This window comes from Crinia signifera, chromosome 1 (assembly GCF_055691185.1).
Source record: "Crinia signifera chromosome 1, ASM5569118v1, whole genome shotgun sequence".
Taxonomy (NCBI): Eukaryota; Metazoa; Chordata; class Amphibia; order Anura; family Myobatrachidae; genus Crinia; species Crinia signifera.
Window position 1 is genome coordinate 117,483,898 of NC_139217.1, and position 16,394 is coordinate 117,500,291.

The window sequence follows — 16,394 nt, forward strand, 5'->3', positions numbered from 1 at the left end:
GGCACCCAGGCCAAGGTGCAATAGTGAAGCAGGAGCCAGTGGGGAGTGCCGGAGTTTTTTGCATTATATATATATCTATCTATATATATATATATATCTATATATAAGGGCGTAACTAGATATTCGTAGGCCCCATAGCAAAAGCTTGTAAGGGACCCCTATTTAGCAATTAATGGTGATAAATGTATGTAAAACATATTAATTGGACAGTAAAGATGGGCCCCCTTTAGCTCTGGGCCCCATAGCAGCTGCACCCCTTGCACCTATGATAGTTATGCCCTTGTATATATATATATATATATATATATATATATATATATATATATATATATATATAGATAGATAGATAGATAGATAGATAGATAGATAGATAGATAGATAGATATAGATATAGATATCTATCTATATAGATATATATCTATATATATCTATATAGATATATATCTATATAGATATATATATACACACACACACATATTAATCTAAGTGTTCTATGAAAGAACATATATATTTATTTATGTTTTACTTTCCAGGACACCTTATAAAAGTGTATATCACTTACTGTACATATCAGTTAAAATTAGTTAAAGCAGAACACTGAACAGAACGCTACTTATATGAAGTGAATAAATACACTTGCTGCCAAATCCTGTTTGATGTGAAGTGCCAAGTATGCAGTGTCTGGATGAATATCCTGCATTGGGTAATCATCCTAATTTCTAAATAATATATGTCCTGTGTTTTTGGTTACCAGAAATGTTACTACTCACTTTTGCTTGACATATTCACTAAAACAACATAAAATAAACTATTTGTTAAATGTTGAAATAGATTTTTTTTAAAAACATTCTTTAAATACTGTGTAACTGTTTTCCTTATGAAAGTGTATTATTTTTTACAAGCTATCTCAGGACCAAACATAATATTTCAGAAAAAAAAACTGTACATTTCACAATCACAACCCTTTGCTGTAACATTACATATGTGTTCTTTATTGTTTTGCAAGAGAAAAGATTTTTTTGTTTGCTATAATTTACATTATAACATAATATATAATAAATAAAATCAACCCCAAAACAAATATGGATAGGACTGTTCCTTAGTTCTGCATTTCTTGACTTTTAGAACAATTTTTGTAACAGTTCTCAAAATAGATCCACTGAATGATGTCCCTTCACTGCTGGGCATACAAGTGGCAGATGCATGTTACATAGAAGGGGACTAGGGGCCATTCCAGCGAGACCATTCCCGACGTTACTTGGCCATATCCTTTGTGTAGTAATCATGCCCTTTCCGGCGTGCACACATAGCTGCACTTACCATATAAATGTGAGGTGGCATGAACATACTGTATGTTACAATTTTTCCTGCTGGAAAAAAACAACAACTTTTGTACCACCTTAAAAAAACGAGGAATAGCTCCAAAGTATGGGCCTTATTTTGGTTCATTCTTTCTGACAAAATCCTTCTTAGATGGACAAAACCATGTGCACTGCAGGGGGGGGGGGGGGGCAGATGTAACATGTGCAGAGAGAATTAGATTTGGGTGAGTAATTTTGTTTCTGTGCAGGGAAAATACTGACTGCTTTATTTTTACACTGCAATATAGATCTCACTTTGAAGTAAAACCCCACCCAAATCTAATTCTCTCTGCACATGTTACATCTGCCCCACCTGCAGTGCACATGGTTTTGCCCATCTAAGAAGGATTTTGTCAAAAAGAATGAACCAAAATAAGGCCCTATGTTCTGTGCTCATTAATTGTAGTTCACTTTACTATGTGTTCCTTAACATTACGGCTGAAATTTAATAGGATGAGAGATTCAGAAAGTGAGAGATTTGGTTAGAAATCTCCAGTTTTTTTAAAGCGGCAATCATTTACACTGCAAAGCCAGTTTGATTTTGCCGTGTAAATAATTGCTGCTTTAAATAAAACAGAGATTTCTTACCAAATCTCTGACTTTCTGAATCTCTCATCCTATTACATCCTATTACATTTCACCTTACATTTCAGTTCCAGTGTATTATTTTACACATTTTCAAATTCACACGGAATTTTGATCAATCATCTTTATCCACAAAAGACAGCATGTTTCTTGCACAACATTTCACAGGCTCATACCCGACCATCCAAGGGCGTAACTACCATAGCTGCAAGGGGTGCAGCTGCTATGGGGCCCAGAGCTGAAGGGGGCCCATCTTTGCTGTCTAAGTAATATGTTTTAAATACATTTATCTCCATCGTTTGCTAAATAGGGGGCCCTTACAAACTTTTGCTATGGGGCCTACTAAAATCTAGGTACGCCACTGCTACCATCCATTAAAGCTTATGCCGATCTTTTAACTGTCGACCTTGACATTGACGACCTATTGCTTGTGTTGACCTTCCTTCCCGTTTGACCTTAGCCTTGTCGACCTAAGCTATGTTGACCTTCATTGGTCAACCTTTATGCAGTTGACCCTATGACCCATACCCGTTCTAAGAATATAAGCAACCAATACTGTGTATTTTATTTCCAAGCAAATAACAATATATAGCTTATACAATATGTCCTCAGATGGAAATTAGAACAATGGCAGTAAAGGGGGGTCCAGTCATGTAGATGGCACACCGCAATCTTATTTAGGAATAAAAAAGGGGAATTTAGTACTTTTGTTCAAGCAAAAAACAGCTAAACCACCACAATCTCAATTATTGTATGCAACCGACATACTGTAGCAAGTCTGTCGGACATACTTTGTCCATCTCATGGCTAAAACACATACAGTACCTGGCTAAAACACAATTTGAAGGATCAAATATCTACAGGAAAAGGCACTAAGAAATATAGTGGTCTTCTAAGATTTGGAGAGAGATAAACTGGACATAGCTCCTAACTATAATTTTGCAAACACAACCTGTAACACTGCAGTTTAAAACTGATCTGCTGGCACTGGTATCTCTTTTAAAAGCACTCGGGCCACTACCCACCCATCTCCAGGGAATAAAAAATAAAAAATCACACCATACCCGTTCTCCATGTTTAAATACAGTGAATTGTTGTAAGCACTCTGATTGGTGGATAGCTTCAACCATGCACCAGTCAGCATGCTGAAAGCTATTCATTGTCTGGCTGTAGGCTGTTGCTCAGCTAGGAACCTAATGGCGTGCTGGAGTTTTGCCCAGCATCTCCCCTCCTCATTGCCACTGATTGCAGGTAAGAGAGTCCCAACTGTGCTTTACAAAAGAAAATGAATATGTATGACCAGATTTGAAAAATAAAATATATATTTGGAAGTTTGCTTAAAGTTATGGGAAAACATTTCCTACTGTTTAGCTGAGAGTAACAAAATCAACATAATATTTATTTTAACTGGGCAAATGAAATATTCTAGAATGTGGCCTAATGCACTAGACTTGCTGGCCACACATCAGACCAACTTTCCTCCAACCATCCAACTAGTTGGTTGGTTGGATTGAAAATCTGGTACTGTATGGGGGCAAATGCCAATAAGAAATTTGCTCACAAACTCAGGAGAATGGACAGAAACATTCAGTTAAATTGTTTAAATCAAACAGGTCCAACTACAGTACTGTCTGAGTGACAGTTGTTGTCCATTTTCCTATTTGGGAAACAAATGACTAAATTAAAAATTACATTTGCTCCTATCCCGTACCAGGTTTTTATTCCATCCAACCAACTAGTTGGATGGTTGGAGGAAAGTTGGTCTGATGTGTGGCCAGCATTAGTGTCATTCAATCATTTTCAAGTATAATCTTGCATGAGCAGCATAAATATCATATGGCTGAACGTAATAAAAAAATAAAGTCATGGTCAATGTAGCAAAGTTTAATCACTTGGAATTTGGGCCTTATTCTGGTCCGAACGCAACACTGCGAAATTCGCAGCGTTGCGTGTGGATGTAACGTCGCCTGCCCACCCCCCCCCACTCGCCGAGTTCCCGCATGGCTGCAAATGGATGTTTTGCACAAACATCCATCCCAGCCTTGGGTGCAGGGGGCAAATCATTCGATGGTCGCCGACCATCGAATGATTTGGAAAGTGCACGCAAAACTAAGACACTCTCTTTGCGTGTTCCTTGTATGGGAAAAGGTTGGGCAGCTGATATCCGGTGACATCAGCTGCCTGCCCCCTGTACCCGTGTCACGGTGCCCTTTGCATGGGAAAGCTTATGAAATGCTGGGCGTTCCCATGGGCAAATGCCCAACCCCACTGCCCCATTCCCCCCACTGGCACTGCTAGGTGAGAACGGGCCGGTAAACTAGCAGTTCACCATTCTCACTCGCACCCAGTGCCTGCGCATACAAAGAAGCAAAACATCGCTCTCTCTCGTACCAATGCATGGGGGAGCAATGATACCAGAATAAGGCCCTTTGTCTATCACTATTTTTCTACAATACAGCATACTATATTTTTAATTTTAATCAAGTTGTTTAATAAGGTGTAGCATGCTTTTTAAAATAACTAATTATTGCCGCTTTGTAGTTATCATCTTACAAATCCTCCTCTGTCAGTTTAAGCTTTGCCTGAGGGTCAACTTTGTGGTCTAATCAGATAACATGAGAGTAAAACATATTTAACTAAATTTTAATTATTTTGTAAAACATTCTTTAAAAAAAATACTTTAGTTAAGATGTCGCAATTACTCAAGTTCAATAACAGTAAATGCAGTTCTAAGGCTATTTAAAGATCACTGCTCAGTGTAAATGAGGTTTACACAGTTCATTAACACAGAATCGTGTTCCTGTAAAGTTATAGCTGTGAAAACAGTCAGGTTTCTCCAGACTCCTTGAGGTAGATGCATTAGCAGTTGATAAAGTCATCAACGCAAATGTCAAACTTTTCCAGGGAGTGATTAGAAAGATGGAAAAGACTTTTTTTTCCAGCAATTCCTATTGTATTTTTATAATGTTATTATAAAAGGATATAGGACCTTATTCTGGTTGACGTGCCACGCTGCGTGTATTTTTAAGCCTGCCCCCGCCACTTGCATTGCTGCCCGACCCCCTTCGCATGGTGAATTTGCCCACACGGCTGCGAATGGATGTTTTGCATAAACAATCCATTCGCAACCTAGGGGGCGAGGACCACATGTGGGGCGTCCATGCAAAACTAAGATGCTCTCAGGTGTCTTAGCTTTGCGTGTGAGGACAGGGCAGGCAGCTGACAACTGGTGATGTCAGCTGCTTAACTCCGGCACCCGCGTCATCGGGGCATTACCGTGAGAACACCCAGCGGTTTCATGGGTACGCCCATGAAACTATGGGTGTTCCCATGGGAGCTTCCCCTGGCCGCGGTGGAATACTATTCGCCATGGCCACTCGCACGCAGCACCTGCACATGCACAGAACAAAAACATTGAGCTCCTGTGCGAATTTGTGATGAAAAGGCTTTGGACGTGGCCTCATCATCCTGAAGCAGCGACGTTTATCTGTCGTCCGATCCATCTACCAGCATACCATGGTGAGTGGCTGCCAGCATGCCGGATTCCGCTCACACACCGCGACAGAGTGAGCGGCTTCACAGTATGTCATCTTCACGCCTCGATGGTTTGCTGTGATTGTGCTATTTCAAGCTGTTCATTATAAACCCCAATGTACGTGTGCAGATTTATTGAGTAAAGAATTTTTACATTTATATGCTCACTGGTGCGCTTTTCTCCAGGTCTTTCTTGCAAGCATATATACAGTGTATGTATATATTTATATATATATATATATATACAGTGTATATATATATATATATATATATATATATATATATAGTTTGGAACGGGGTAGCACTCCAGTACAAACTGTGTGTAAGAGCGGTGCCTTCCAAACGGAGATCCCCGTGCAGGAGCTCCACAGGTATACAGAGACAGGCGGCACTCGAATGAAGGTCACAGTACAAGCAAGTAGTGCAACGTTTCAATGTATTTTATTGTTCACATCGTCTTCAGGCTATAACAAAGTGTACAGTCAAAAGAACTCACCTATATACCCCACACCGTGATGCAAGTGCGTTCAGGTGTGCAGGCTCCAATGCGGAAGGAGGACGCCCAAATAGTGACGTCATTCCCTCACCCGCCGGTGCCGTAGCAACCACGGACGCTATAATGCAATAAAAACTTTGTTTAAAAAAAAATGGCAGAAGTGTGGTAGAACATATCCATAAGTAACAATAATAACAAGAAGGAAACATACATGAATGGATACTTGAAGGCAATACACATCAAAGAGGCATAATACAAATATAGAGTACTTTGCAGATAACACATTACGTTAAACATTAAAGAAAAGAATGCAGACCCAAATGCTCATTTAGGCCGCCTGGTGCAATAGTATTTAAACGGAAAATCCATTTGGACTCCGTTTGCAGCAACTTGCATGATAGGTTTCCACCACGTATGCTGGCGGGTACATGATCAATAATCATGTAGCGCAACGTAGATAGATTATGCCCCGCCAGCATAAAATGCCGGGCAACCGGCTGGTCACTATGCTTAGTTGCGATGGCGTCACGTATCGCATGGCGATGAGCGGCCATGCGAATACGCAGGTTACAATCGGACCAGTAAAAAGATAGGGCAAGGCCTTGAGTAGCCCGAGCCAAATTAACACAGTCCACTGGGCATTCATCAGTGATACTGATACCTTCTGCCATGATGAAGGTAAAATATAAACCGTGAAGGATATAGGTAAAGGAAAATCAACGGGTGCTGGTTACCCCAGATGCGGCGTCCTTGCTGTTCACGTCACACCTCAATGTAGTTTGGAACGGGGTAGCTGTCATCCAGATTGACAAAATGGCGGACCTATTTTTTAGTCCGTGGTTATGCTGCTGAGATATTAGATTCAGACAAGCGCAGGGCTTTGGCCATTCCTAGACATCAGTTGTTAACCAAAAAAGTTAAACAAGCAGGTTCCCACAAACTCCTGTGGGTTAACCATTTCAGCACTGCCAGCTCTGATATAGGGGGGGGGGGGGTGTGTGTGTAAGAAACTATGGCCTATTGTTCAGACTGACCCTGATCTTGGACTGAAAGACACTAGGATCATGCCATGCTATACCCGTGATCGCAATATATGCGACTGGGTAGTGCATGCTGACCTTACAGTGAGTGGCAGTGACACTAATTCCTCTTCATTTTTAGCCCTGAAAAAGGGATGATTCCATTGTTTGAATTGCATTACCTGCCACTCACTGGTTGTGGGCGACAGTTTTCGGCATCCATTCAGTGGCAAGTGTTTCTTTATCAGTCACCGGGTCACATGCACTACAACACACATAGTGTATCTAATTACTTGTCCGTGTGGTCTTAGTTAAGTCGGCAAGACCGATTGCAACCTGCATATTCGCATGGCCGCTCATCGCCATGCGATACGTGAAGCCATCGCAACTAAGCATAGTGACCAGCCGGTTGCCCGGCATTTTATGCTGACGGGGCATAATCTATCTATGTTGCGCTACATGATTATTGATCATGTACCCGCCAGCATACGTGGTGGAAACTAATCACGCAAGTTGCTGCAAACGGAGTCCAAATGGATTTTCCGTTTAAATACTATTGCACCAGGCGGCCTAAATGAGCATTTGGGTCTGCATTCTTTTCTTTAATGTTTAACGCAGGGGTTCCCAATCTTTTTTGAATCACGGCACCCTAGAGTATCAGAATTTTTTTACGGCACCCCTAGGCCCCCCAAAAAGGTAGAAAAATATATAAAAATAATTAGATTGTGTTTATATGTGATCCTGATGTTCAGTTATGTGGTAAAGGGCAGGATTTGCTTCTGTTTGTACACATAGTTTATGATTTGCAGCCACCAGCACTGGTTTTGTCCATAAATAATTAACCATAAATAATTTGAATTGATCCAGCACCACCAACCCGTGGCACCCCTGCAAGTGTCCCGAGGCACCCCAGGGAGCCGCGGCACACAGTTTGGGAACCACTGGTTTAACGTAATGTGTTATCTGCAAAGTACTCTATATTTGTATTATGCCTCTTTGATGTGTATTGCCTTCAAGTATCCATTCATGTATGTATCCTTCTTGTTATTATTGTTACTTATGGATATGTTCTACCACACTTCTGCCATTTGTTTTTAAATAAAGTTTTTATTGCATTATAGCGTCCGTGGTTGCTACGGCACCGGCGGGTGAGGGAATGACATCACTATTTGGGCGTCCTCCTTCCGCCGTGGAGCCTGCACACCTGAACGCACTTGCATCACAGTGTGGGGTATATAGGTGAGTTGTGAGTTCTTTTGACTGTACACTTTGTTATAGCCTGAAGACGATGTGAACAATAAAATACATCGAAACGTTACACTACTTGCTTGTACTGTGACCTTCATTCGAGTGCCGCCTGTCTCTGTATATATATATATATATATATATATATATATATATATATATATATATATATATCAAAATACTACATTACCTTCCATTGTTTTGGCTAGGACTGTCTCTTATTTTACAAGTATGCAAAGTGACAAGCGGCTCTCAAGTGACTTTTAATTGAAAGTATAAATGGCTATTTGTGTCCATCCAATCAGCAAGAGAAAGCAGGTTTTCACAGGCACTTGTCAAACAAACTGCTGTAGGTGGCAGGTTGCATTACGTAACTATGAAAGCATTTCTACACTATAATCACTGGACAAACAGATTTTCAGTGGGGATTTATGCTAATTAAAAACGTCTGGGGAAGATATATTTGCGGCAAGAGTAAAAAAAATTATTGTTCATCAGGATCATATTAAAATTGAATGGCTGTTAAAGCAGCACTGAAACATTGTACATGACGGTAACAGGACCAATTCCCTTATTTACAGTGTTTTCTTGTAAACAGAGATGTGTAGAAAGACGAATTCATGAGGTCCTATGGAAATGATTCAAACTGATTTAGATCATGAAAAGGTTGTTAGAGGTTGACATTTTCTGATTGTGATGGTTTTTTTTTCCATATACTGTATATTATATATCATATATATATATATATATATATATATACACAGTATATATATATATATATATATATATATATATATATATATATATATATATATATATATATATATATATAGATATGTATGTATTACCACGCTATAAGTAATAAGCGCTGTTTCTTAATATTTTTATTTAATTTATCCATAGAATGTCCTGACATGAGTATGTTGCACCTTGTATGCACCACCACTTACTATGGTAGAGAAGACTGGATGCTGTAACATAGACATGACCAAACAAATCTATGGAGGAATCTTAACCAAGCATAATTTGCCTAAGGGATTCCATTGTCCAATACCAACCATAATGTACAGATACTGATCAGAGCTGCTATAAAGTAAATAAATGTACATTGATTGACTTGGGCAATGCACGTAACATCAATAAGTGCTATGGGGTTACATCAAACTATTGAAATTTTTTTAATGCAAAATATATGCTCTATCTTTGAGATTTTAATACTTAGAGCAGCTACACTGGTATGGTAATAGGATAATGGAATGACGGTTTTGTCTATCTATGGTATATATTGTAAGTCAGGGATGGGGAACCTTCTGCCCTCCAGCTGTTTTTGAACTGCACATCCAAGCATGCCCTGCTACAGTTTTGCTATTTGGCCATACTAAAAGTGTTGTAGGGCATGCTGGGATGTGTAGTTCAACAACAGCTGGAGGGCCGAAGGTTCCCCATCCCTGTTGTAAGTGGTTGTTTAATTGTTGTTGTGCTGTGGGGAGTGCACTACTGATGGGTACACACCTATGCGATATAATTGGCCAGACAGTTTTATAGGTGTGTATGCTGGAGTGATACATGAGTGTTAGCCAATAAACCACTGTCAGATTGGAAAGCTGCATCTTATGTGCAGTTACTACTTAAGCTGCTGAACTCCTGATCCCATAGGGTACACTCTTAGCTATGTCTAGGTCATAGGTCACAGGGGGTAAAGCTGGGTACTACTTGGCTGATTGGCTGACTATATAATTATATCAGTTTAAGGAACCTAGCTTAAGGAAAGAACTTGAGCATGAAATTATCTGTCACCACCAAATAAAGAAGCTCATCTACAGTAGCTTGACCATTTCCTTTACCTATGCAGATTAATAGCTAATTATTAGTGTTGTCAGGACTGCCATTGGTACCATTCTGGCCTGCAGTATCTCTGGTTTGCCAGAGGTGCTACAATTGGCTTCAGGTCTGCAGTGCCTCTGTGCGGCCAGGGGTGCTGCTGTTGTGTTCGGACTGCAGTGCCTCAGGGTGGCCAGAGGTGCTGCTGTTATGTTTAAACTAAACATAACAGCAGCACCTCTGCGTGGCCAGAGGTGCTGCCGTTGTGTTCAGTCTGCCGTACCTCTGTGTGGCCAGAGGTGCTGCCGTTGTGTTCAGTCTGCAGTACCTCTGTGTGGCCAGAGGTGCTGCCGTTGTGTTCAGTCTGCCGTACCTCTGTGTGGCCAGAGGTGCTGCCGTTGTGTTCAGTCTGCAGTACCTCTGTGTGGCCAGAGGTGCTGCCATTGTGTTCAGTCTGTAGTCCCTCTTAATGGCTAGAGGTATGGTTTCTGAGAGCAGTCCCAGCTGGTGTAATCAGCTGGGTCAGGCTGTTCTCTGATTACCATTCCCAGCACATATTAAGGATTTAGGGGCCTGTATCTGTGTGCTGTAGGGATTGGCATGGTCTTGCTTTAAAGCTGTGTTTGCCCTGAGCTTCAGGGCCAGTTATAGCCTTCTTAGCCTTGCCTGTCAGAAGTCTTGTTTTGCTTGTATTTGGAAGTCTTCTGTACCTTGCCTGACACTTGTACCTGTTTACCTGTATTGTACCTGCTAAATACAAGTTATTTCACATCCGTCCTGCCTCCATTGTCTGTTCCTCCAGCAGGTATTACTATAGTCTTGCAGTCCTCTGGGACTCAGAACAAGGGTTAACTCTAGTCAAGCTCTCATTACACTGCTTTGCATTGGATGAAGACTTATGTACAGTATCTATGCATCTTGCTTGTGAAAATTAGATGGAAGGAACAGAAAACCACTACATATGCATATAATCATCACAGTATTATGTAGAATCATAATCTGGCAGTTACTGTTTGTTTCGAATGATATTATTTCCCAAAAAAACATAATTTACCGATATTGAATTTCTTTGCAAACTGGAAAAACAAAAAAGTTATGCAAGAACTTTCACATGACTAACCACAAAGTGAAATCACTGACACATCCCACATCAGCAAAGTAAAACACCTGGGTATATATTTAGGTTTCACCTAAGGAATACATTGCTTGCCGAAGAAAGTTGTTTACTTTTCATTAACTTTTTGGGGGTCTATTCAGAGCATATGACCTAAAACGATCAGGTTACAAAAGGCCCAGCATTCTCTGTTAATTACTATATCGAGTGTAGAAACAAACTGCTTACCAGGGTGAGAAGAGAGTAATGGATGCAGAATCCTGGTTCTGAAGGAAAATATTCATCAGATACAAATCGTACTCTGATCTGATTTCCTTTTGATATTTGTTTGCTTGGTACAGCATTAGATCCACACCAGCGCCCGAGGATAATTCCATCATGAGGGTCTTCAATCTCAACAAAATCAAACCTGATAAGATACAAATACAAAGTAAACTCCAATACAATTGTGGTTAAGTTGCTGAATAAATGTCATAACAGAACAGCCAGCTACTGTATGGGACAGATTTACAAATATGCGGTTTATCAAAGCAACCAATCAGTGCAATGGTATAGCAGGTGCAGCCTAGAAAATTAGCTTTAATGGAGCTAGTGCATAACAGATAATCAGGCCCCTTGCAGGTGTGAAGGCTAGGGAGGAGGAGGGGGGGGGGGGATTTCTGACTGGCAGGGGGCCTCAAACATTTATAACTTCTTGTTTTTGTTTTCTGACTCCTGGAATTTCCCAAGTAATAAAAGTTCAAACCTAGGCCCTTATTCTGGTTCGTGCGGTACGGCCCGCGTGCGGCCGTACCGCCGATGTTTTCCGTCTGCACATGCGCAGAGGTCAATCTGCGCATGTGCAGGCGAATTCGCCGCACATAACGTTAGTACGCCGCAAAGGGGGCGTATAGGGGCGTGAGGGGCTTCATGCCCTCATTTCCCTATGTATACGCCCCGCGTTTCATGGGCGTTCCCATGCAAACGCGGGGCGTACGCATGGTAATGAGGCCATGACGCAACTCATGGGGGCGGAAAGCTGACGTCGCCGGATGTCAGCTTTCAGCCCCCATACAAGCTACCACACGGACGATTGTCCGTGTGGTCTCAGCTTGCGGGAGCTGCCGCGGCGTGCGGACCTGCCTTCGATGGTCGACGACCATCGAATGCAGGGGGCAGCTCCCACCATGGTGGAGGCGTACGCCTCCACCATTTTCATGCGGATCGGCAGCCGTCCGTGTACGGACGGCCGTGCCGATCCGTCTTGTAGGCGGGGATTCGTCTGGTGCGGTCGGAGCCGCATATGCGGCTCGACCGCACCAACCAGAATAAGGGCCCTAGTGACTTGGGGCCAGATTCTCTAAGCTTCAAAAGTGATAAAATAGAGAGTGATAAAATAGAGTGTGATATACAGCCAGCCAATCAGCTCTTGTATGACATTTTTCACAGCCTGTGACATGGCAGGTAGGAGCTGATTGGCTGGCTGTTTATCACTCTCCATTTTATCACTTTTGAAGCTTAGAGAATCTGGCCCTATGCTAGAAAAGCTTTGCATTTGAAGGGGATAGATTTACTAAAGCTGTGTACACACAAGCAAAAATCTCTGGCAATATGGTCGCTGAGCGACTTCCCCTGCCTCTTCTTCCGGTAGTGTGTAATTTTCATCAGCGACCATCTCTGGTCGCTGATGAAAACGGGACACTGAGCAATATGATTGCTGAGCAATATATTGCCAGCGATCATATTGCTCCGTGTGTACTCAGCTTAAGATGGGATTTCTATTGAAGATGGGATGTTGCCCATAGCAACCAATCAGATTCTACTTCTTTTCATTTAGCAACTTTTAAAACAAATCTGGCCGACCTGTGGCTCTCCAGATGTTAGGAAAGTATTGCTAATAGGGAATGATAATACTATGGCAGGGCATGCTGGGATCTGTAGTTTCACAATTGCTGGAGAGCCACAGGTTGGCCAGCAATGTTCTAGAAGATAATAGAGAGAATCTGATCCCATGTAAATTTCCCCCAAAGCACCAATAGTGCAGTATATCAGTATTTTATTTCAAAATTGTAAAAATGTTAAGCATTAGAATAATATATATATATTTTTTTTTTTTTAAGAAAGAGGGGGTGGTGCCTCTTAATTTGTGTGTCCCTGGGCATCTATAAACCTCTGAAAGGATCTGAAAAAAATATTAACCATCTTAGGGGCTGCTACAGTGTGTGTTTATAAATAGTTTGTGCTCTGTAATTAGTCCTTGTATACAGTAACACATTCTTCCTTCTGAATTTTACAATTCCAGATGAATTGTATTTCTCTCTATAACATAACTTTATGTAGCTTTCACATCACATAAAACATTTTGAAACGTTTTGAAAAACTCTAATTTTAAATGGTATTTTAAACGGGTCTAGTGTTCATATTGCAGCAGATTACCATTTAAAAATACCGTTTAACCCCTTCCTGACAGAGCCAGTTTTTGCGTTCCTGACAGAGCCCTTTTTTTCAAATCTGACATGTCTCACTTAAGTGGGGATAACTTTTTTTTGCTTTTACTTATCCCAGTGGTTTTGAGATTGTTTTTTCGTGACACATTGTACTTCAAATTAGTGGTAAATTTGGGTCGATACAGTCTGTGTTTTTTTGTGAAAAATACCAAAATATCGTGAAAAAATGGAAAATTTAGCGATTTGCAAAATGTTAAATTTTCTGCTTGTGAGACAAATAATCTTACCACTCAAAATAGTGAATAACTAACATAGACCATATGTCTACTTTATGTTGACATCATTATTTCAACTTCCTTTTAATTTTTTGGGACACTAGGAGGCTTACAATATGAATAGCAAATTCTCAAATTTTCAAGAAAATTTCAAACACTGATTTTTTTAGGGACCAGTTCAGTTCTGATGTGACTTTGAGGGACTTGTATGTGAGACACCCCCATAAATGATGCCATTTCAAAAACTGCACCCCTCACAGTATTCAAAACAGCATTTTGGAAGTTTGTTAACCCTTTAGGTGTTTCACAGGAATTAAAACAAAGTGTAGGTGAAATTTCAAAATTTCTTTTTTTTTGCAGATTTGCAATTTTAATACATTTTTATAAGGAACACAGTACATTTTACTAGAGAAATGTGACTAAAAATTGATTCCCCCAATTCTTTTGTTTTCATAAATATCCTATATGTGGCCCTAGTGTGCACGGTGACCAAACCACAGGCTTCATAATAGAAGGAGCACCTACTTGATTTTGGAGCCTCCTTTTTATGAGATTATTTTTTAGGCACCATGTAGGTTTCAAGGCACCATAAGATGCTAAAAGTTAGGAACCCCCCCACAAGTGACCCCATTTTGCAAACTACACCCCTCAGGGAATTCATCTAGGGGTATAGTGTACATTTCAAACCCCCAGGGGTTTCACCAATTGTGGTACAACTGGGCAGTGAAAATGAAAAATTATTTTTTTTACACAAAAATGCAGTTCTGGCTCCAAATTTGTCATTTTCAGAAGGTATGAAGGAGACAAAGCACCACAAAATCTGTGCCCCAATTTCTCCCGAGTACGGCAATGCCTCACATGTGACCAAAAAATACCAGTTGGGTGCATGGCAGGACTCAGAAGGGAAGGAGTGATTTTTGGATTTTGCAGCTCAGATTCTGGTGGAATTTTGGTGGGTGCTATGTCGCATTAGCAAGACCCCCCAAGCACCAATACAGTGGAACCCCCCCACAAGTGACCCCATTTTGCAAACTACACCCCTCAGGGAATTCATCTAGGGGTATAGTGTACATTTCAAACCCCCAGGGGTTTCACCAATTTTGATACAAGTGGGCAGTGAAAATGAAAAATTACATTTTTTTACACAAAAATGCAGTTCTGGCTCAAAATTTTTCATTTTCAGAAGGTATGAAGGAGAAAAAGCACCCCAAAATCTGTGCCCCAATTTCTCCCGAGTACGGCAATGCCTCACATGTGACCAAAAAATACCAGTTGGGTGCATGGCAGGACTCAGAAGGGAAGGAGTGATTTTTGGATTTTGCAGCACAGATTCTGGTGGAATGAATGGTGGGTGCTATGTTGCACCAATACAGTGGAACCCCCCCACAAGTCACCCCATTTTGCAAAGTACACCCCTCAGGGAATTCATCTAGGGGTATAGTGTACATTTCAAACCCCCAGGGGTTTCACCAATTTTGATACAAGTGGGCAGTGAAAATGAAAAATTACATTTTTTTACACAAAAATGCAGTTCTGGCTCAAAATTTTTCATTTTCAGAAGGTATGAAGGAGAAAAAGCACCCCAAAATATGTGCCCCAATTTCTCCCGAGTACGGAAATGCCTCACGTGTGACCAAAAAATACCAGTTGGGTGCATGGCAGGACTCAGAACGGAAGGAGTGATTTTTGGATTTTGCGGCTCAGATTCTGGTGGAATTTTGGTGGGTGCTATGTCGCATTAGCAAGACCCCCCAAGCACCAATACAGTGGAACCCCCCCACAAGTCACCCCATTTTGAAAACTACACCCCTCAGGGAATTCATCTAGGGGTATAGTGTACATTTCAAACCCCCAGGGGTTTCACCAATTTTGATACAAGTGGGCAGTGAAAATGAAAAATTACATTTTTTACACAAAAATGCAGTTCTGGCTCGAAATTTTTCATTTTCAGAAGGTATGAAGGAGAAAAAGCACCCCAAAATCTGTGCCCCAATTTCTCCCGAGTACGGCAATGCCTCACATGTGACCAAAAAATACCAGTTGGGTGCATGGCAGGACTCAGAACGGAAGGAGTGATTTTTGGATTTTGCAGCTCAGATTCTGGTGGAATTTTGGTGGGTGCTATGTCGCATTAGCAAGACCCCCCAAGCACCAATACAGTGGAACCCCCCCACAAGTCACCCCATTTTGAAAACTACACCCCTCAGGGAATTCATCTAGGGGTATAGTGTACATTTCAAACCCCCAGGGGTTTCACCAATTTTGATACAAGTGGGCAGTGAAAATGAAAAATTACATTTTTTTACACAAAAATGCAGTTCTGGCTCAAAATTTTTCATTTTCAGAAGGTATGAAGGAGAAAAAGCACCCCAAAATCTGTGCCCCAATTTCTCCCGAGTACGGCAATGCCTCACATGTGACCAAAAAATACCAGTTGGGTGCATGGCAGGACTCAGAACGGAAGGAGTGATTTTTGGATTTTGCAGCACAGATTTTGGTGGAATGAATGGTGGGTGCT

The 16,394-nt window shown here is 41.0% G+C and overlaps 1 protein-coding gene across 4 annotated transcripts in view; it reads right to left on the reverse strand.

The window, feature by feature from the left end:
* PDGFC (platelet derived growth factor C) overlaps nt 1-16,394 on the reverse strand; it is a 617,067-nt gene that overhangs the window by 73,442 nt on the left and 527,231 nt on the right. For all 4 annotated transcript variants that reach the window (XM_083172335.1, XM_083172307.1, XM_083172325.1 and 1 more), the window contains one exon: nt 11,404-11,584. In XM_083172335.1, coding sequence (XP_083028461.1) covers nt 11,404-11,584 — 181 coding nt within the window. The remainder of the gene's footprint in view (nt 1-11,403; nt 11,585-16,394) is intronic.